This window comes from Erithacus rubecula, assembly GCF_903797595.1.
Source record: "Erithacus rubecula genome assembly, chromosome: 15".
Lineage (NCBI taxonomy): Eukaryota > Metazoa > Chordata > Aves > Passeriformes > Muscicapidae > Erithacus > Erithacus rubecula.
In genome coordinates this window covers 11,329,196-11,351,397 of record NC_136667.1, presented here as the reverse complement: position 1 = coordinate 11,351,397, position 22,202 = coordinate 11,329,196, and the positions used below count along the sequence as shown (strand labels likewise).

The following is a 22,202-nucleotide window of genomic DNA, read 5'->3' as shown; positions in this document are numbered from 1 at the left end:
TTGAAAGAAAAGTTGTAGGGCATTTGCTGGCAAGGAAACTGGTCAAGCAAGATATTCCAAAGCATTTTTTTCCCCATACAACTTTGTTCCCTACAGCTGTGAACAGCCATGGTCCTTGTGTTGTAGAGGTTTAAAAGCCTGCTATTCTTTGCTGTGGTACTGAGTGATCTAAAGTGTCATCAGTCCTTTTGGGACAAAAAAAAAATGAAGAAACTCAGGGGGGAAGACAGTGTCAAAGCACTTGGCACCTCATACAAGGAAGCAGTAAAAGCTGCATGTGAGCATATGCTAAGCACTTTCTCTTGAACACAGAGAAGAACACAAGAATGAAAGGCACTATTAAGGCTTACCTTGAAAAAAATAAATCAATCCATGTGTTTCAGGCTTAGGTTTAAACACTTTAATCTCTGGGGGTTTTTATTGTGAATTAGGCAAATTACTATCCATATAGCTTAAGTCCTTTGCTTATACATTTTTTGTGCCTTCTAGATAGTAAACTACTATTGAGGTACAGCTAATTGATGTGAAACTTTTTTCAAAACTATTTTAAAGTGGTAGTTCTTGTTCTTAGCACAGCATGATGCACCTTCATCACGAGCAGGCACACATCTGAGTGAGAGGCAACAGCACATCCTGATAGCAGCTGAAGTTAGAAAGGCAGAGGAGCTGGTGGATCCCACTTCTGCTGCCCCCAGAGGCTGTGCTGGAATTCAGCTACAAGGCCATGTCTGTGCATCCCATTCCCAGCCTACCTGCAGGAGCTGGTAGCAAACTTCATGCAGTACTGGGCACATGCAGCATCACTCTATGCTGTTCCTGCTGCTCCTGCCCTTCCCCCTGAAGCAGTTCCCTTTCTGCTCCCTTTCTCCCCCCTCTTGTGCTATTACCTGTGCAAGAGAGAGAAGCAGCCTTGGTTACAGTGAGGTTGTGCATGTGCCAATCCACTGATTCCAACTGAAGGGAAAATAAGTGCCTAATGTAACAAAAATACAATAAAGTTCCTTAGTTTTGAACTCTAAACAGATTTCCAGGAATAAAAAATATAGGAAAGAAACACTGAACCAGGGAAAGTGCACAAGTATTTCATTATAATTTAAATATGAAGCATGTCCAGGTAGTCTGAGTTAACCCAGTTATTCCATTCCTTTTATAAAGACACAACTGTAGATTTCAGTGTATGCTCTTGTGGCAGTAGTCTCAGAGCTTCAGGCTACTCAGTCATTTGTTTCAAACTTTAGATTTTGCATTATTACATCCAATACAAACTCTAAACACAGAGTGTTATTAAAGTATTTGTACACTAACCAGTATTCAGTGATGGGACAGGAAGAAATTTGCCTGTGGCCCTTCTGGTAAGATTATTTCATTAAGTACAATGGCATATTATACAAGCTACAGGGTGCTGACCAGATTTTTAGGGAACCTGAATTAGTATTTCATTTGTAGAATATTTCATACAGTCATGCTTTTCTTTGTTCTTGTGCCTGCAGTGAAATTAGAAAGATTTGAAATCCCTATCAAGGTCCGCTTAAGCCCTGAACCGTGGACCCCCGAGACTGGGTTGGTAACAGATGCTTTCAAGCTGAAAAGGAAAGAACTGAAAAACCATTACCTCAACGACATTGAAAGAATGTATGGAGGCAAATAAACAGCTCTGCTGACCTGGCAGTTGTGCAGGTGGTTCCTTCTCATGCCTCAGTTTTGGATGTCTGTGTATACTGTAGATATCACCCATTCAAAAAATACACCAAATAGATGACTGTTTCTATAATCTCTATCAAGTAAAACAGAGAATATCTTAGACTCCAAATTCTTAATTATTAGCAGATTAGACATTGATGGTCTTCACAGAGTTTTGTGTGATCATCTCCAGTTTTGAGACAGACATCATTATGTGAAGCAGGGTGACCAGGTAATTTTATTAATTCTCTAGCATATTCAGACTGCTTACAACTTCTCTTTAACTTATTCTGAAGTCTGGCCTATATTACAAAGAGGAAAAAATAATGTAATTGTGATGATTGTTCTGTCATAATAAGACACTTGTAATAAGATACTTCCCTCTAGCAAGGAGGGAAAAGGAGTATCCAATGTCTACTCTTCTCCATTTAAAAACAAAACCAAGACAACAGCAGTAGTCAAGAACTTGCTAGAGATGACTAAAAATACACTGCTTGAGAATGGATGGATGGATTCTTCTGCACATCAGTATCTTGAATATTTACAGTGCCTACAAAAGAATAGAAAGTCCCCTTATTGAAACAAAGGTGAACTGAAAAGCTTTCTACAAACAAGTTATAAGAAATTCCACTCAAGAGCATTGAATTAACTATTTCAACTTCCAACTCAGCAAATAGATTTTTAATTGCCACTGCATTTTAATTCAAGCAGAGCTTCCCACTGGACACAGAGTGTGAAAGAAAACAAAGACTTGCACTGCTTCTAGGGTGCTGATGAGAAATCAGTGCCTGAATGCAGAACGTGCATCTGGATTGGCAGACAGCTGTGAAACTGATGGGCAGTGGTCTCTAAACAGACTTGAAACTCAGAGAAGTTTTGGTGGGTTTTTTTGAGAGGTGATTGATGTTTTCAAGGCACTGATCCTCTAGACATGAGTACTGGTACAGGTTACCTAAACATAACCTAGAAGATCAGGTTTTAAATGTCTGTATTCCTTTATGGAAGGTATTTCTGTTCACCTTTTAACTGTGTTAAGCATGACAAGGCAACCAGAAACGAACAGGAGTTTCCCTGTCTAGTTTTGTTTTACTTAAAGAAAAGTAGTCTGTGGCCAGGGAATCTTTGTTTCCCAGAAACTTGTAAAAAGGGACAAATCACTCTTTCCAGAAATTCATTATAAATATGTTCTCTTATTAACTGGAATTGAAGAAGGAGGACAATATAATTTAATAATAGTTCATCATTTTGTGCGCCGAATCCTGTACTGTGTCTTCTTTTGAATTGTAACTGAGCTTCTGCATCCTTGCCAGCTCTTCACACTTGAACCATAAGTGCTGTAAAAAGTGGAGGCTCTTGATACTATTCTACTTTGCACTTTCTTAATCATTTTATATATGTTGCTTACATTTTGTACAGCTGTGGCCCTCGACTGCTCTATATTGCAAATTAATTTGAAAGTATTTATAGATTTCTATTCATAATATTTGTGTTGTGTATATTATGGTTAAAAAATTATTTGGTATTGTCACTGTACAGAAAGTAAAAGTACATTTTTGTACATTGCTTCTCTTGAACACACAAGCTTGCAATTTCAGGACAAGTTTTTCCTTTTCTGCATGTATATGAATTTTTATTTTCCAGTTAAAATAGAATTTGGCAAAAATAAATGATGGCTCTACACTTCAAGTAAACAGCCCCTTCTCCTGGGGGCCAACTTCAAATCTTACCATGCATAATTTTCTCTGCCTAGTCCAGAACACTGCCAGATCACCTTCCAAGAATCCCAAGGGGAAAGAAAGAAAATCTGGTATATAAAGGTGACGATATCCAGTTGTGCATGGAACTACAAGAGTCACTAAAAGAAACAAGAAAATAGCTTTTCTAAAAAAAAAAAATTATTTTTTTTAAAGATACAGACAGTTGGTTTTTTGTCAGCAAGGAATACTTCTTGTTTCGTTAGCAAATTTTAAAATTAGTTAGTCCTAGAGCCATGATACCAACTTTTCCATGTTTTAAAACTGGTCTCTATTAAATGGCCTTTAGTCAGCCTATTAGCATCACAAAAGTGAAATACATGTAAGAAAGATACACTCGAGTCTGTCAGCAGGTTATAAGATTTTTTTAAAGCAATGAATGTATTTATATGAAATGTATTTTATTTTTTGTGTCTTGGTTGACTGAGGATTGCTATTTTCAAAATATGTATACACACATACACAATGTTAACATTTCAAAAGTGGAATACAACTTAAATGGTTCAACAAGTTTGTGTTTTGGAATATCTTTATATTACACAGGCTCTCTCATTCCTGTTCCTTGTTTCACATTCTGTCTAAAACTAAGCCTACCTTACAAAGACTACCCAAAATCAGCAGCAGTGAGTCCATACTTCAGGTAATAAAAATCAAGCCCCCAGCAGGCCTGGATGTTCTTGTAAGGAATGAACTAGAGGTGGGTGTACTACAAAAGACAATTTACTACATCATCAACTTTTCAAGCACCTTTGGAGAAGGGGAAGGGTTACATCAGGCTGCCTTCAAATACAGGGATTGTTTGCAAATACCTTGCAGTTGGGCAAGAACTTATCCTTCATTTTAATGAATTCTAAATTCTTTTTTGACAGCTTGTGGAGGAGAAACAGAATGTTTAATTCCTGCTATTAAAAAGAAGGAACTAGGATGCAGATGGAGAGATAGTAAAACACTTCAAAATCATGATGTGATAGTTACAGATGTTACAGGTGCTGTTTATCTTGTGCTGGGCTGAAGGGATGTACACTGTGGGACTGAAATGTGTGGAAAAGGTTCATGTATTGCTGAGGGTTCTGGAATGCTGGAAGTTCTTCAGCAAGCATGTTAATTCAAAATCATCTTTCTAAGACTGAGGAAACAAGGTCAAAGAGCTGCCCAAACTGAATTTTGTTTATCTTGTGTAAGGCTACATTTAGGCTCTCTACCTCAAAATACACTGTCTGTCTAGACATGTAAAGCTAGAGTGTGACTACCACAACACTAGGGGGGTTAGAAAGCTTTACCTGTGAAGGAAGATTAGAGTCCAGCTGGCCTGAGGAGGAATGGCACATGCCAGTGGATGATTAACCTGCAGTTCCTTGTACAGTTACTCTGATACAAAGGCACAAAGAGCTGGCCCCAGGGAAAGAGGAAGAACGGGGTGTAAGTTTGCACAAAGTGAAATGGATGTTTTAGTGTTTTAAAAGAAACACGGGATTTTAAATCAATTCCTCACTAAATACTGAACTAGTTGCCCAAGGTCACTCCCACTGGAATTCTTCAAGCCTCAGCATCAATTACAGTTCAGCAAAGCCTTTGAGGAACAGCCTTGGCACAGCCCCATGTGTGGGGCTGGCAGGGATGGGTCCTGCATGTGGCACAACAGGAATGGTGCCTTTACCAGGCACACTTGTCATTAAGTGGCTTGAAAGGGAAAAAAAAAAAAAAAAAAAAAGAGCAGAAAAGGGGAGGAAGGAATTACTCCCTTAGAAGCAGGTGAGATGGTGTTTAACCACCCCACACTGTTACAGTGCCCTTGACAGCCACTCAGAGCAGAACCCACAAGGTGCTTCCTGCCAGGTGAGCACAAACTGCAATTTCTAGCACACTGGCAGGCTATAAAAGGAACAGAACACCAGTTCAGAATGTGAGTCACTCATTTTCACTAGGAAAACAAACCCAAAAAAACCCCTGTATCTACCACATCTCAGAACAATAGCTTCAAATAGCTATGTTGTATTCTAACAATCAATTAGTGTTGTTTTGCAATTACATGCAAAACAAGAAATAAATTCTTATGTATTTGGTTTTGGTGTGTTGGGGTTTTTGTTTGTTCATACCTTGGCTTTGGTTAATTTTTTTTGTGGTGGGGTTTCTTTTCATTTATACTGAGCCTACCCAATGGCTAAGCTATATTTACATGACAGCAAAGCAATTTATTTTTGAAGGTTAAAATTTACACACTTGAAGGTTAAAAATAAGAAATCTGGTGGGTTTTTGGCATAAGATGGTACATAGGTCATCTATAAAAACGCAATCAGCAAAACTTGCAGTCAGTGGAACTGCAAACAATACACAGAGTAAAACTCTGTGTGAACTTACCTGGATTAATAAAACACATTTCCAGAGGATCAGCGCTGACTATATTAAATATACATTTGTACTTAGCCTATCATTTTCACATAATTTAATCTGAATGAGTTCTGACAGAAATGGGTTAATGTTTGCACTATTGCTTTGCTACGGGATGCTGTAATAAGTTGGATCTTGTTACACCTTTATTGGGGAGAGATGTTTTAAAGAAAATGAAACCCATTCTGGATCAATAAAATGTTCTAATGAAGCTGAGTATCACAGGTAATTTATCCAAAATTGTCTTTGGTTGGAAGCATGTAGCCTTGACATTAGACCAGTGCTAATTAATTTAGACAGAAAGAGCTCTGGCCACGGTGTCTGATCCTCACAGACTTCATTTGCACTTTTAAAGCAAAAAATAACTAAAGCACCAAAACAAAAAATGAAACCAAAACCACTTGTTCTCCCATTTTGAAACATCAGTAAGCTGGTTAATGATGAACACTACCAGAGATGTCAGAGGTCACTACTTGTTTGTCACACCTGCTTTCTGCCTTTACCCTTATATTTCTCCAGATACAGAAGTTTGCCCACTACCTCTGTTATCTGTCTTATTTCTGACCATCCAGACCCTGAGCAGGAATGCCCATCACTCCAGGACATGACCTCCTATCAACTATCAATTTAAATGCTAAAAGAAGAAAGTGTCATATAAGTTTTACTTTTATAAAACACAGAAGAGATTTCAATTTGAAACAGTTCTGGACTACTTCTAACAGGTCAATTGAAATTATGACCTCAGTCCACATGCTGTTCCAGCCCTGGGAGCTGTTTCTAGGATTTTTAATTGTTTTAAACAACGAACCTAAACTCTTCCTACCAGATATAAATCAGTCTATTACTTGTTGTGCTCCCCTAGGGAGTGAACATGAAGAATGGATCACTGTTCTCTATAGTTGCCTGTCCTACTTTACTTTCTGTACTTTCTGCCCTTTGAGTCAAAGCAAACCCAATCTCTCCCAATGAGCTCATTCCTATGGCATTTAATCAGGGTCATTAAGCCAGGGCCCCTCTGCCCCCACGTTCAAAACAAAACACCTGCCTCACCCCCCTACAGAGCTTATGGAAATTACTTCCCAAAGCCTTTACCTTCATCCCAGAACGTCTGCTTCTTATGTAATGGGACAACCCTCACTTTGGGATCTTTTTTTTTCTCCATGTTATTTTTAAAATCTGGATCTCAGCTCTGAACACTTGTAGTAGCACGCTCTACACTACACCTCAACCCAAGCTGAATTTCTAACAAGTCAGTCTGTATCAGTTTTAACCTATGTGCAGCTCATTCTGAGCATTTACTGGCAAGCAGATTCCTTACTTTCAGAGGAAAGATGCCAAGAAAATTGTTCATGCCAATAAAAAAAACATACACTAGGAAAGCAAACTAAAACCTAGCCCTGTGTGATATCCATCAGACTCTGGAGTTTGGCTCTCTTGAGATTCTAAATTGATATGCAGCTCTTCTAGCTGTTGTAAAAATTATGGTCTGTTGTACTTTTTATTTTATTTCCATGTGCAGCCACCAGTACACTTTCAATTGGTCACCTGCAGACAATGAAAATGCAAGATGTATGCCATGTATCCAAGTCAAAAACTTCATTTAAGAGACATGAATTGTAGGACTCATAAATGAAAACCACCACTTATTATGCCCAAACCCTCCATGTCTTCCTGACTAGTCAGCAACCTCACACTTGTGTCCTAGAAAGTGTAAATTCCAATGTGCTGTAGTTGTGGGGCATACAGTAACTATCCTGAAACCAGCGGGGGTCTCCATTGTATTTTGCTGATAGAGAAACAAGAAATGATTAATTGAATCTCTTAGAGGAAAAAAATGGAGAAAAAAAAAAAAAAGCTGCATATGTTGTTGTCAGCTGGGTGCTGGATGATGTTCTCCTGCAAGGGAGACTTGGATTAAATATTAGGAAGGAATTCATTCCTGTAAGGGTGGTGAGGTCCTGGCACAGGCGGGCCGGGGAGCTGTGGATGCCCCTGAAGTGCTCAAGGTCAGCTTGGATCTGGCTCGCAGCAATCCTGTTTGGTGGAAGGTGTCCCTGCCAATGGAAGGGGCTGGAAAGAGATGAGCTTTAAGGTCTCTTCCAACCCAAATCACTCTGTGATTCTGTGACTAAAACCACCTTCTTTCTGCCTTTATTTTGGCAGACCTGCATTTTCTCAAGCGTGAAATATCTCGCATCTCTAATTCCGGTAGCCTGACAAGCGATGTCATTTTGCACCGCTCTGAGCGACACAGAAGGTCCCCTCAGCTCTGTCCAGCGCTGGCAGCGGGACCGCGCCGCCCTGTGCGCTGTCAGCGCCGTGCCCGGGTGGCTCCGCTCCGCGGTGCCGGGGCCACCATCCGCTGCAGCAAGGCGCGGGGCTGCTGCGGGAGCTGCTCGGGAGCTGCTGCGGGAGCTGCTCGGGAGCTGCTCGGGCGCTGCTGCGGGAGCTGCTCGGGCGCTGCTCGGGAGCTGCTCGGGAGCTGCTCGGGCGCTGCTCGGGAGCTGCTCGGGAGCTGCTGCGGGAGCTGCTCGGGCGCTGCTCGGGAGCTCCTGCGGGAGCTGCTCGGGCGCTGCTCGGGAGCTGCTCGGGCGCTGCTCGGGCGCTGCTGCGGGCGCTGCTCGGGCGCTGCTCGGGAGCTGCTCGGGCGCTGCTCGGGCGCTGCTGCGGGCGCTGCTCGGGCGCTGCTCGGGAGCTGCTCGGGCGCTGCTCGGGAGCTGCACCGCGCCCGCGGCAGCAGCAGAGCGGCCCTGGCCCGCTCCACCTCCTGCTCAGCACCACCTTCCACGGCAGCTGGGCGGGGCGCTCACCCTGGCGTACACCGCTCGGGAAGCTGGAGGCCAGCACCACCCCTGCCCCCCGCACATGGAGCGGGAATAGCGCCCCGCGGCCCGGCACACCGGCGAAGGAGGGCGGCCCCTTACTCACTTACTCACTCAAATTGCAAAGTATGTGTAACACACTGTATTTAGAGCCTAAATAAAAACAAGGGCTGCCCATGTGCAAAAGTTTGCCCTGCATTACACAGTTCACAAATAAAGCACAAGGTCTCCTGCCACGAAAGTAAACATCTAATTATCTCCTGTTCTATCAGTGCTTTTCAACACCTGATCACAAGGTCTCAGTGAACTGTAGTAATTTCTGATTTACATCAGTCCATCTGTTTTTATAGTTACAGCTCAACCAGCTGTTTAAAGGTAAGATGACATCATTGTGCATAAAGACACACCAAAGTACTGGAAACACTCAAGAAGAATTCATATTGTGGCATACAGATATTGATGTGTAAGTATTAAGTCCAGTAGCAGCATTAATTTCTTTTTGTTTTAGTAAGTTCAATACATTGTGTAGTGGTTGGAAATCTTGAAAAACCACAAAGATGCAAACCCAGAGGGGTTTGGGAACTGAAACAGGCTGCAAGAAGACAATTCAGCAGCCACTGCAATTCAACAGAATTTTGCCATCAACAGTATATTCTAAGGCACATGTATTACTGATACAGGGCAAAATGGCCACTAAATGTTTGTAGTCCATTCAATCACAAAGTGTAACAAGAGATTTATTTATATTATTAAACCCAGTCTTCTGAAGGAGTAAGCCCAGCTCTCCATGTCCTACTTTCTGCAGTTAGGAACAAAAAAGAGAAGCTCACTTTTCTAGGAAGAATTTAATATTCTATTCTTCAGCCCAGTGGCAATTCTGCAAAAGGAGCAATTTCTGGATCCACTTTCAACATACCTGCAAAAACATCTGGTTTGGGATGATTTATTTTTCCCAGCACTCATAAATCTTTACACTGCATCAGCCGTCAGAGCCTTGCTCAGGATCCTTACCAAGAGCAACTGGCTGCAAGGCCTTACTGATATCTATACCCTTAAATACAGCAAAAGCTTTTCAATATATTTGGCATGGTTTCCAGAACACATTTCTAGAACAGTATCTGTTTCCATACAACTCTTGACCTTGCATAAGCATCTTCATCTTTGCAGTGCTAGCATTTAAAAGTCTACACCGAGCAAGTGTACATCAGTAATTTAATGTTCTAAACAGCAAAATAGTGAATAAATCACTGGAATTATCACAAAAAGCATTTCTCATTTCAGTATTTCATCTCTTCATAGAGAAAGAGCACAAGTACATTATGTTCTCAGTGAAAATATTTACAACCCAAGAATCTGGCTCACATTTTGATTGACTCCATCCAGGTATGTGTTGGAGAACAGTCTAAACTTTAGCAAATTTTAAAGGCTTATGTTAATTTGAAATAGTTACTTTGGGCAGCTCAACATTTATTGCTTGAGAGTGCTTTTGGAAAGACATTTGCCATAGAGTTATTCACATTCTACCCTAACAGAGAGCTACCAGTCTGTCCTGCAGTGCCCCTGCACCACTAAGAACTCAGACCTACAACACAAGTAGTAAAGATAAGGAAGCCGCAAATTATTTCTTGCACTTTTAATATCATAAGAACAAGCTGTGAAAATTTCTAATAGTAATAATAATAAAAAAGGTAGAGCAACCGAGAGGTTTGGGGTTTTTTTGGTGGTGTTTTTTTTTGTTTGGTTATTTAGTTTTTCAAAATTATTCTTACAAGAAGTCTTAATTTCAAAAACTTACAAAATATATTCAAGTGTGAAAAGTTACTTTACTGATAAAACAGCATTTCTTTATAATGTGCTTTTCTCTAGACAGGTTAAGGAAGCACAGGCGTATCAGAACAAACCATTCATACCATCAGAACAAATCCCTTTTCTCCAACATAGGCATTTTAAATCAATTTAACTGTAGTGTGCTAAAAGAACACAGCAACAGAAAGCAGTGACTGCTATAGACAATACAGAGAACATATACAAAAGAGAAGATCTCTCAAGTCTTCAGTTGCTACAATTTCATACGTGGAAGTGCTTAGCTCTTCAGCTGGCTTTGTTTCACTGACTGGTTGCACAGGAGTAATTTGGTTTTGAACAAAAAAATGGAAGCATTAACTCCAGTGTTTGGAGCACAAACATAGATGGCCATTGTAGATTTTGGATATTGCTGTAGAGTCAGCAATGGTCACACTAAATCAGCTATAGGGGTTTGTACAAAATGAAATGAAAGCATTTTTGTGTCTTCTGCTGATTTCAGCACAGAATATTAACAAGAAGCACAGAGCTAGTAACAAAGACATTTTTTGTTTCTGCCATTAGTTATTCCATTGTAAAACCACCACTTGACTCTAATAGCTACATTCTCACTTAGTAAAATAAAAAGAAATATTTTGCAAACCAGCACTTTCAGTTATAAAGATCAAGAGCTAATTATGGTAGTACTGAAACAGCCCAAGTAATACTCATTGAAGAGGATGGAAAGAGGCAGGAGTAACAGGCACCTCTCCCTAGCCTGAAGCAATCACGTCCCAATAAATTTCCCTACAAAACCTCTGGGTATGCACACCAAGTCCTATGCTATCTACAGATCTTACTCAGTAAGAGTTTTAACTGGGTTTGTCCAGCTAGGCCAGTTAGTTATCTTCCTCAGTCATATTCCAGGTAGTGGTAAGGTTTTCTGTTTGGTCAGGTGTTTTTTTAAATATTAATTGCAAAAGTCAGTTTCAAAAACAGCTTGCATGAAAATAATTGAGGATAACATCTGATTGACTGAAACATTGCCTCATATATTTTGAATCTCCCAGTCTGCCTAGAAAAAGCTTAAAATTATTATACAAATTCAAACTTGGATAAAAATATCCAGTAAGTATTTATTCACAGAACAAGCTTATCAGGTACTGATAGAAGTGTGTGTTCTGGTGACTGCCTTCAAAGTCTGACAAGCCAATGCCACAGCTGCACCCATTGCTGCATTCTAAAACACAAAACCTGTTTTGCCTATGCAAAGCAGATCTGTAACACCATTTACACAATCAACAAACAGCTAGTAGAATACACCACGCCAGTGTCACAGCTCAACAATGCTGTACCAGTTACAGACATGCTTAGGTTATGTTTTCTTTTCAATCATGTAGAGGAAATACAAATATATGAACATCACATATTCTCTTAAGAACAAACAGTAATTAAATAGAATGATCCTTTCTTCACTACATACAGAAATAACAATGTATTTACAATATTTACAGTTTTCAAAAATTCTTTTCTTGCACTGCTCTGCAGGAATTCAAATTCTTCAGCCTGAAAAATAGGTACACACAATAATTCTGACCATAAACAGCCTCTGAACAGAGACAGGTGAAAAGACGTGAGAGTCTGAAAACGAAATAAAGCCACTCATTTCAGCTAAACATCCCATTGGTTGTAGGATGACATCACAAACTACAGATGCTTTAAGATATTTTACACAAGTGAGATATTGCTCATTTTCACAGTTTTTTTCCATTTAGGTCACTGAACAAGTGAGCTGCAGCTGTAACTGCTTTCAGACTGCTGTTGTCATTGAAACACGGGTTATGACAAATTTTACAAGCTCCCCTCCTGTGCTTTCAGTTACAAGCAAATCCATGCTCAGGGATACAGCTACAGCTAAATTTTGGGTTTGATTTTTTGCTTTACTCAGCTTAAAACAGAAATGCACCAGTTTCAAACAAAGCTGCTGATACCCAGATTTGTTCTTAAGTGTTAAAGTTAAGGTGGACTCTTAACTTACAGCCTTGAAAAGTGTTTCAAAGCAGCTGTAAGCTTTAAACTACAAATTTAAAGCAAGATACACAAAACCCCAGAATCAATTAATTAAAGGCAATGTTTAAAAATAACATTAAAATACAGTAAGAATCTGCATGAGAGAAAGATACTGTTAGGGGTGCAAAGCTACTGTTCTCAATTGAAAATAATGCAAGCACCTGTACTGAATAACAGTACTGCAGAGAAAAAATTGAAGGCTTCACAGTAACGCACACTTTCAGTGCCATTTTTTAACTACAATGTTTCCTGAAAAGACAGAAAGGATTCACAACTTGCAGACTTAATATGGGAAAAATAATCCAAACCTCATAGCAACAGAATGCAGAACTAAAGCCAACAGAAAACTGAAATTTCAATTCATGTATGCGACATATTTCTAGGCCATGGTAAGACTTCAAAAGCAAAATAATCAGTTTTGAAGTCCTTCACATCCATGTGTAGAGTTATTGGCACAGGAGCTCTGAATCATTCACCATGCCCTACATATGAATCCATGGAATTAACAACCAAAGTCTGGGAAGCTCAGACCTAGAGGAAACCCAAACATACATAGTCCTTTGGCATCAGAGAAGGTAAACATTACCTTTCTAATGGATTGAGAGATTGCAAACTTAGGAGCTGTATTTGCTCCTTTCACTAACAGCAGAAACCATAGAAATCCTTTGACAGCCTCTTACAACCAGGAGTAGGGAGCTTTCAAAATTACATCTTCATGCCACAAGCATCTTCTTCAGAAGAGAGAAGATGCTACTGTAAAAACAGATATTTTCAAGTTGAAAAAAATTATGTTTGGTCAGAATTGTACACGAATAGGATTTTGTGTTCAAACAGAACAGTTTGAGCACTCAGCAGTGGCAGCATAGCTGCATGTAAGGCATTTTAGGAATGATTCGAATACAGCTCACTGCCTTTAGCACTTTACTAAATTCAACTAACACGAGCAACCTCTCACATTTTATTACTAAAGCTGTGGTCACTGGAATCAACCCTGAAACATCTGCAGACCGTCCATAACATCAGATGCAACACAAAGAGTGCGTGCACTCCCTGCGTGGGAAGAGCTGCCTGCACAGTGGGCGTGGTGGTGCAGAATGAGAGGTCACTGCAGTGGCAGCCCCTGCTAGCTGGCCCAGTCCTGGAAGCGGAAGCAGTCCCCGGCGATCTTCCACACGGTGTTGGTGGGGGTGGCCTGTGCTGTCAGCAGGAAGTTCTGATTGAAGTAGCGCTGCTTATCCCCGTCAAATTTGACAGTCCCACTTGTCACCACGAGGACAGTTGTCTGGCCTTGAGTGGCTTGCTCTTCACAAGGAGGTATGAAATGATGAAGAAAACAACTCAAACAAAGACTAGCAGGTGAAGAGGCAGGAAATGTACAGAGAAGCTTAGTTTCAACTCTGGTTACACTAAGCCGGGCTAACAGCTGGGTACAGACAGGGAAGAGCAGCTCTGGTGCAGTTTATACACAAACAATGGTGGGCTCACCTACATGGCTTGGCCATTTCATCTCCTGCTCTTCATTTTAGAGCACTGACAGACACCTCTGTTTGTGCTTAGAATAAGCTCTCATTACTTGAAGTATACACACATATAGATATTTAGCAACTTGCATATCCTTTTCCCCCCAGTTATTAGAAATTTTATCTTTTTCGCAGCAGAGTAAAGCAAGTGTGTTTGACCACATTTTTCCCTTACTTTTATTCCCAAACATTTATTAGAAGCAATTTATTAACTTATCAATTATGTAAGCCTTTCTTTAGGAGTTGTTAATCAGAAATGTAAAAAACTTAACACCTCTTCTAGATGTAAACAAATCAAAGTACATACAGGTTAATAATGATTTGCTCCACATTATACTGCAGGTCAGTACAAGAGGCCACCATAAGGGTCTCCCAAGTACAACATAACCTGTTAAGCCAGACTTTTTCCATACATGAAAACAGATCACGTCTGAATATGATCTCAACAAAAAAAGTCCTTAAAATATTTTCCCAGACATGAAAAAAAAAACGTGTATAGTTGCTGCATCTCTTGATTTGTGCTTTGTTTAAGCACAACTTGACATTTCAACTCTCAGTATTCTCTCTAAAAGCACTATTATAATTGCTCACATTCAATAGTTACAAAAAAATGAAAACTAACTAACTAAATTATAATACAACCTTACCGTGAACAGGCTGGCAGTCCAACACATTAACCTGGAATTCACTTGATGGCAACATTTCAAAAAACTTATTTAGTTCTTCTTGCCCAGACACTGCATTTCCATTCCAAACTAATGTTGCTTTGTCCAAATACAGTCTGGTTAAAGCCTGAGTGATTATGAAAAGACACATTTAGGAAAAATATGTAAACATACAATGGGCAACATACAAAACTTACACTGTGAATTTCTGATTTCTTCTGTTACTTTGACATATAAAATGCCCTCCTGAAGTAGTAGCTCCTTTTAACAACCAGTGCTCCTGACCAAGAATTAAAACTAACACATTTTCCTTTATGAGTGGCACAGTGAATCATGTCTCAAATACTGATAAATACCCCTTTAACAAAAGTAATGACAGAACTAAAGTGGTTGCTAACAAAAGGTCAGTGCTACTTTTCCACAGTAAGTTTATCACTGATTTTCTTTTTTTTCTTTCTGAGAGTGTGCATACAACACAGTTTAGGTTAGGAAATTATATCAGATTAATAAAAAGAAGTGAACAAGACCAGGAAAAAGTGAAACTTGAAAAGGACAGCAGCATATTAGAATCTCCCAAATGTTTAATAAGCTGCCACAGCTGAGTAACTGCCCAACTCTTCTATAAGGTGTTAACACATCCCTGTCCAATCTACTCATGTGCAAAGTGACTGTGAAGTAACGTGGGACTGCTGGTACTTTCACATAACAAACTGCAACTACAGTACATTTAAAATTCCAAAGACTAGTCTCCAAGACACTCCAAAAAACCCCAGAAGCAAAAGTGGTAACTGCTATTGAAAGAAGTTAAATCCTGACCTCAAGGGAAAATAAATCAAGTTCTGCTTCCCTGTACTGACCAAATCCTGCAGCTGTAAGACAAAGCTGCACACCAACTTTCTGAACAGCCCCTTTTATAACAAGGCTGCACAGGAGCACAAAATCCTCTGCAAGGCAGCCTGAGAACAGCTGTCCTGTTCTACCATGGCCAGTACAAGCACATGGTAACCAATGCTCAGGTGCTTTCTGTGTAATGACAGTTAGAAATGCAAACAAAAATTGCCAAGACAGTTTTAACTATTGTCAAAACAGCTACATACCCTTCTTCTTTTGTCCATTGTCTCATAGTAAATGTTGACAAACTCATCTGCAGCTCTACAAGCTTGATCCACATATGTTTTGAAATCCTGGAGGGAAGAAATCATATCAAATTTCTTTAGCTATGCAAACCAATCATTGACTCAATTTCTCCTTCAAGTCACTTTGACTGGTCTTTTCTACCCCCACCAAAAGATGACATTAAATAATGTTGAAATTTATTCTAAACTCCTTTTCTACTTGCAGAAGTACCAGTTGTTAGATAGGTGACAGTTTCAGCATAAATTTTAAATGCTGATGTATTTATTGTATTTAAACTGCAAATATTTACACTGGAAAATGGACTACAGATGGTTGCAGGTAGTGTGGCCATGCAATTATTCAAGGAAAACATTTGTTGCTGTGATAGCTGTTCTGAAATAAGGAACAATATTTATTAATGTGCTTCTGAGAATTAGCAAAAACCCCATCACACTGCCATCCTAACATACCTTTACATATAGAAATATAAAATACAGTAAAAAAGAGAACACCAACATCTGGATGTATTCTTTCTAGTATCAATCAGTGCTATACTCATGGGTCAAAACCAAACACATTCCTCATACCTTACATTTTCCTTACATCTCTCTACTTTCACTCATCCCCAGGTAACAGCCTTTGTTGTCCCACCACTTCACTGTAATCTCACTGGGTTATTTGCTCAGTTTGTTCATCTGTTTGGCCCTTGATCTCTTACAGACCCTGAACTGGGACATCCTGGAAAGCCAATTCTGAATTTCCTGTCCATACATCCATAAACCTGCATTTGCTTCTCTTATCATCAATTGTTTAAAATGCTATTATTTATCATTGTCCTATTTCAGTATTATATTCTCAGTATCAGAAACTCAATCAGTGCTGAACAATTTCACTGCTTGTATTTACTTGGCTGCTTTTACTGAATATATTCCACAACCACCAGGAATTCCCCCAGTGTTTCCTCAAGAAATATTCATAATCAGAGAAAGCTTCAATCTGAACAATTTAGGCTGGAATAAACTTCTGAAGGTCATCTGGTCCTAATCCCTGTTCAAAGCAGGGCTAACTTCAAAGGCTGATCCACTTTTGGAGTTGTATCTGGTAGCTCTGTGTCCTCTGTCCTGTCTCCTGACACGTTTGGACATCTCCGAGGATGGAGACGGCCACAGTTCCTTCCGGTACCAACGTCCAACCACTTCACTCAGAAACCCTCGCTCCAAGCAATTAACAAGAAAGCCGTAATTGAAAAAAAACAACCCACCAACCCCAAAATCAACTTCTCGAAGACACTGGCGGCAACTCCAAGCAGTTTCCCAACCTACACGGCTGCTACCGCCGGCCCCCCTGAGCTCCTCTCTGCCCTAAGGCTCCTGTAGGAGGAGGCTGAAGCTGCAGCACCGGGGCCCCCGCGCTGCTGCGGGGACACTCCCGGCGGCCTCCCCGCGCTCCCACGCCCGCCCTGTGACGCGCAGCACCCTCCCAAGGCGGACACCCCGCGCTGCCCTGCCCCGGCCGCGGGTCCTGGCGGCTCCCGGACAGGCCCGGACTCACCACGGACGCGGCCATGGGGCGACGAGGCGGGAGGGCGCCGGAAGTGCACTAGTCCACCGCTTCCGGCCGCGCGTCCCTCGTGGAAAGCGTTCCGCCGCGGTGCCCTGAGGAGCGTTCCGCCTCCAAACACGGCCGGCGGCGGGCGGGCCTTTCCTGCATCACCAACATTCCAAAGCAGTGCTGCTGGAAATCTCCCCAGAGAGCTGATACTAGGGAAAATGAATGAAACAATTAAATAACGAATAGTAGTATCTATTTCTCTGTTTGTATAGAGTAATTCTTAGAAGTGACTGCTTTAGAACTTTAGTCAAATTTACTCAAAAAACCTTAAAAAGATCTGTACTGAAGTTAGGCTATATCAAGATTTCAGAAATGCACGCAGCCATCTGGGTTAGGCTATATTTTCTTCTGTTTTCAGCCGTCGATTAAAATCAATTAAAATTGATAACAAAGCGCTGAATAACTTCAGAATCACTGACAAACTGCATAGATTTTTATTGTCAATTATTTGATACGGGGTAAGGAATGAAAACAGAATTCAATCTCCAGTAAGGTGAATAGTTCACATTTTCTCATAGAACCCTTCTGTGACAATCATGCACATTTGTATTAAGACCTATGAAAAAATGAAGACAGACTGCATCTTACCCAGGCCACTTTTCAAATGAACCTTGCTCTGTGTCACAGCAAACTCTGACATTTCTGTAATGACCTCACTTACAGACTATAATTAGACCTTTGGGTCCTGACTATCCTTGATAAAATGAATAGTCCTTAGTTTTGCAAATAGTCTTGCGGGATTTGTTGTCACTTTCAATGGATCATAATTTATTTTCCTCTAAGATTATGCAATTAACACTAAAACATTTCCACTTAAAATTGTCCATTAAAAGAACCCAACAAACTACATCACTTTCGTAGTTTGTTGATTCAAAATATCCATTATATCACTGGAATCATAACACTCTTGAATTCTGCAGCCTCAAAATCTCACTGTAGCATTGTATCCAACACTGAAGGGCAAGTCCAGAGGGCAGCAGAAGGCAAATCTTTCAAATTTCTGTAGCCATTCTACTGCACAGAGACCAAAGCACGAACACGTGGCCTGTGTCAGTGATTGAATTAAGCTTGTAGGTTGACTATTCTTGTGAGGCTCCTCAGCCTGCACATGGTGCTCCTGGACCTGCAGCATCCCTTCAGCAGAACTCTGATGTGAACAGTGACCTTGACCCACAGAATTCCCTCGAGGACAGCAATTTACACAACACTTCAGCTTTCAAGCTGCTAAAGCAGCATCTGCAAAGGCTGTCTTGAGGCCAGGCTGTTCTCTAAGACTGAGCATCTCTGTGAATAGTGAGAGGTTCTTGTGAAAGTCAGGACTCCCAACTGTTAATCAAATTACCAGAGAGCACAGTAATGTTCCCAGATATACAGAAGTTTGATGATCTGTCTCCTAAAACAAGGGAAGCAACTGACACTGGCCAAATCCAGACAGATGCTGATTAATGGGATTCTTGTGAAACTGGATCATGACTCAGTGTTTGAGGGTTTTGCAAGAACTGAATGAGAACTCAAAGATTTGATCTGTTGGTTTTAATGAGAACTGGGAGTAGGTCTCAAATGTTTGACTTATAGGCTGGATAAAAAATTAGTGCTAAAGCTGGATTTGGGATTTACTAAACTACAGTTGACTTAAGAAAGCCTATTTAGACCAGTTCCCAGCATAAAAGGTGGACCTGGGCAGGACCTATTCTTCATACAGTCCATGGGGACTCTCAGCTGTGACCACTCCACCTCAAATTTCTGCCATACCAGAACTGGAGAAATGCAATTACTCTTATGCTGATAAATACCTCCTTTGTTTTATAGAGAAAAACAGGACTTGCTATATATTGTAGTGGTAATTGTATCCAATGGGATATGCTGAGATGAAGTACAAATAACTGCTCCATTTTACTCCATTCAAAGCAGTCCCAAGTGGAAATAAATTTTCAGAACAGGTCAGTGTCACCACAGTTGCTTGTTAAAGAAATTTTAAAATCCTCTTCATTTCATTAGGTAATGATGCATTATTTGACCTCTTGAGAAAAAATGTGTATGTAAAACATATGGCCAGGTAAACATACCTTGTGGGGTTTTTTTCCTCCAATATCTTTCACCTTTTAAAAAAGAGACATCCTTTGATGGCAAATTTAAAGTAAATTTTCATTAATTTTCTTTTTTTTTTTTTAATGAATAATTATGGATCAGCTACAGATGGAGCACTAACTACTGCACATTATAGATTTAACAAAACTTCTGTGCAGAGTTCATTCAGATGAGAAAAGCCTACAGAGCTGGAACTGTAGTTTATGAGCTCTCTGAAACTGTTAGCTCAGGTCAGCTTGTAACATATTCTGAGTTTAGTTTGTGTTTAGCTCAATAATAAAGCTGGAATGCTGGAAGGTAGCCTACAACAATTAACTGGTTTGTGGGAGTGCTTAAGATCAATCAAATGCTAAAATATTTCTCCAGGCCAAATGTGCCCGTGACTTTTTAAGGAATCTTTATTCAGTGAAAAACAATTCACTTCCAGCTGGAAGGAAAGAGTTTTGTCATTTGCTTTCCTTTACAAATGGAGGAGTTAGGAGAAGCCAGTATGATTACTGAGTATATGCTTGCAGATGTTTTATTTCTCTTCCTGAATACACCAAACTATCAAGCCTTGTCTGAGCATCTCACCTGCAGTTCAGCTCATCTGGCACAGCAGCTCTGCAGCTGGGAAAGCAGTGTACTTTTCTTTTGGACTGTCCTTGCTCTCTGTGTTATTGCAGTAATCCAATAGCCAACTGTTCAAAAAATGGCAAGATCCCATTGACTCTACTAGAAACCAGATCTGGCCTTTGGTTGGTTTTGGCTAAATAGGGAATAAATAAAGTTTCTTCAAAATGTACTTTTAGCCACCACATCAGTTCCACAGCCCCAGTGCTCAAGCTCTAGTTTTAGGAAATATCATGGTGAAATGCGAAATAATTCCAGCAGTTCTTTGTAGGCAAATACTAGACAGAGATTGCATAGGAAATAAATACCCAAGCACCATTCAATTAACCTACTTGGCTAAAAGGTGATGCACAAATCAACAGTTTGTAACAGAGGCATGTGTTTCAGATCAAACTAATCAATAGGCATCAGAGTAATTTCAAATTACAGACTAGTGCAGACAAAGTTAAAATTCAAGCAATTTAGATACCAAATGTATTGCAACTTAAAAGAGTTTAGGCAGGATATTCCCCAGGTACAATTTAAACATATCATTGCTTTTATTGAACTATTTTGTCTCTTTTCTATAATAAAAATAATTACTGTCATTTTGGGAGAACTCAAAACAGGTGCAAGTTCCCCCATTGTTCCTTGGCCAGCTAATAACAAACTGTGCATTAAATTTACCCTGAGCACAGCAATTGAAATAGACCTCACTATTTGGAATTCTTCTGTTTGCTTTTCACAACCACTTTTCTCTCCCTTTACTTTCTAACCTGGTACATGCATAATGAGACGGAACACGAGATGGAAATGGGAGATCCAGCTCAGAGCCCAAAGGATAAATTTTAGCATCAGAGGGCTTGCTATTTTCTATCTACCATGAGAAAAGTTTGTTGTTCACAAGCCTTTTAACTTGGGAAAGGCTGTCAGGGAATGAAGAGGAGCTGTGCTATATGAGCTGATTCTCATCTCTCTTTATACTATAAGCATACTTCCAATCAAATTTACTGAAGAAAGTCCTAGAACTTCCAGTGGATTGATTCGGTTCCATGGAGTCATTGGCATATTTCTGGCCTGTGGCTGCAATAACATTGCTCCCTGTAAGCGTTAATAACTAACATTTTACAATTTGTGGGCAGAAGATGAACATTTTCCAAACAGATAATCCCAGTATGTTACATACATGTATCTTTGTATGTGCATTCTTTACATTTGAAGGCAATCCCCACTCTGTGCTTCCTTTGAAGTAGTCAGAGTCGTTGTGCAACAGCCATGGGGATTCCAGAACTCCCACATGTCCCCAGAGGTTGCCTGCAGTGACACAACAGTGAGTCTGCCATCTTTGCTAGTGAAGACTTGCATGGAGGTGTTATAAACTCACAAGGAATTACGACCTCTCAAGTGATTATTTATTAATAGAAAAAGCAACGAGCAAACAGCACTGGGTGCACTGGGGAGTCACTGCTCCCCAATGACGCCCGCCGCTCTGCATCAGTCCCACCTTTTTATTCAGTCTGTTTTGTTTGCCCTTCTCCTTCTTTCGTTTCCTTGATTCCACATCGATGGTTGCCTTCTGTGGAGGCATTGGCTGTTGCCAGGGGACTGTTTGCCCTATGTCAGTGGTATTTTAGATGAAGGCTCATCGTCTTCCTCAGTGTCTTTTTCTGACCTTTTCTTTCCTCATGCATAGTTATCAGCTATTTATATAACTATAGTTATTTGCTTAATATAGATTTCACAATTTCCTTTTTTTTTGTTTTTTGTTTTGTTCTGTGCAAGCAAATATAACCACACATTTCCTCATTTTTGTGCAAGCAGGCATAACCACAAACGAATCATAAGTCCTCTTAAGCAAGAATTTCTCCCAAGCAAGCATTTCTTTAAGCAAGCATTTATACAGTTTATCTTTTGTTCCATGCCTTATTTGACTTTCTTAAAATTGATTTTTATAATCATCCCAAGCACTTATTCCACTCATCATACAACATTCACATGGTTTTATTTCTGTCGCCTCGTAACATGAATCACACATACATTTCTTACAGAGGACATCACCTACTCTTCTTTTTCCTGAATATTTTCAGCCCTCAGCTAGATTAAAAGTAAAATATA

General features: G+C 40.1%; 2 protein-coding genes across 16 annotated transcripts in view; one reads left to right on the top strand and one right to left on the bottom strand.

Moving 5' to 3' along the window:
- ACSL4 (acyl-CoA synthetase long chain family member 4) overlaps positions 1-5,368 on the top strand; it is a 38,323-nt gene extending 32,955 nt beyond the window's left edge. For 8 of the 14 annotated variants that reach the window (XM_079318595.1, XM_079318596.1, XM_079318592.1 and 5 more), the window contains one exon: positions 1,491-5,368. In XM_079318595.1, the coding sequence (XP_079174721.1) occupies positions 1,491-1,648 (158 nt within the window). In that variant the 3' untranslated portion in view covers positions 1,649-5,368. The remainder of the gene's footprint in view (positions 1-1,490) is intronic. The other 6 variants (XR_013775931.1, XR_013775932.1, XR_013775933.1 and 3 more) reach the window with 1 other exon arrangement.
- A 4,981-nt stretch (positions 5,369-10,349) lies between these two features.
- NXT2 (nuclear transport factor 2 like export factor 2) lies at positions 10,350-17,460 on the bottom strand. 2 transcript variants are annotated; one of them, XM_079318617.1, is made up of 4 exons: positions 17,349-17,460; positions 15,779-15,865; positions 14,664-14,808; positions 10,350-13,798 (listed from the first exon to the last, which is right to left on the bottom strand). In XM_079318617.1, the coding sequence occupies exons 1-4, from the start codon at positions 17,361-17,363 to the stop codon at positions 13,620-13,622; spliced, it is 426 nt and encodes a 141-aa protein (XP_079174743.1). In that variant the 5' UTR covers positions 17,364-17,460; the 3' UTR covers positions 10,350-13,619. The 2 variants fall into 2 exon arrangements, with proteins under 2 accessions (XP_079174743.1, XP_079174742.1); XM_079318616.1 differs by lacking the exon at positions 17,349-17,460 and having other exon boundaries at positions 15,779-15,898.
- Between the last annotated feature and the right edge of the window lie 4,742 nt (positions 17,461-22,202).

Bases quoted from the DNA above. Each gene is read 5' to 3' on its own strand.
- NXT2 (XM_079318616.1), bottom strand. From the start codon at position 15,883: ATGATTTCTTCCCTCCAGGATTTCAAAACATATGTGGATCAAGCTTGT. The intron at 14,809-15,778 runs GTATGTAGCTGT...ATAATCACTCAG, and splicing joins CAATGGACAAAAGAAGAAGG to GCTTTAACCAGACTGTATTT. The intron at 13,799-14,663 runs GTAAGGTTGTAT...CTCCTTGTGAAG, and splicing joins GGACTGCCAGCCTGTTCACG to AGCAAGCCACTCAAGGCCAG.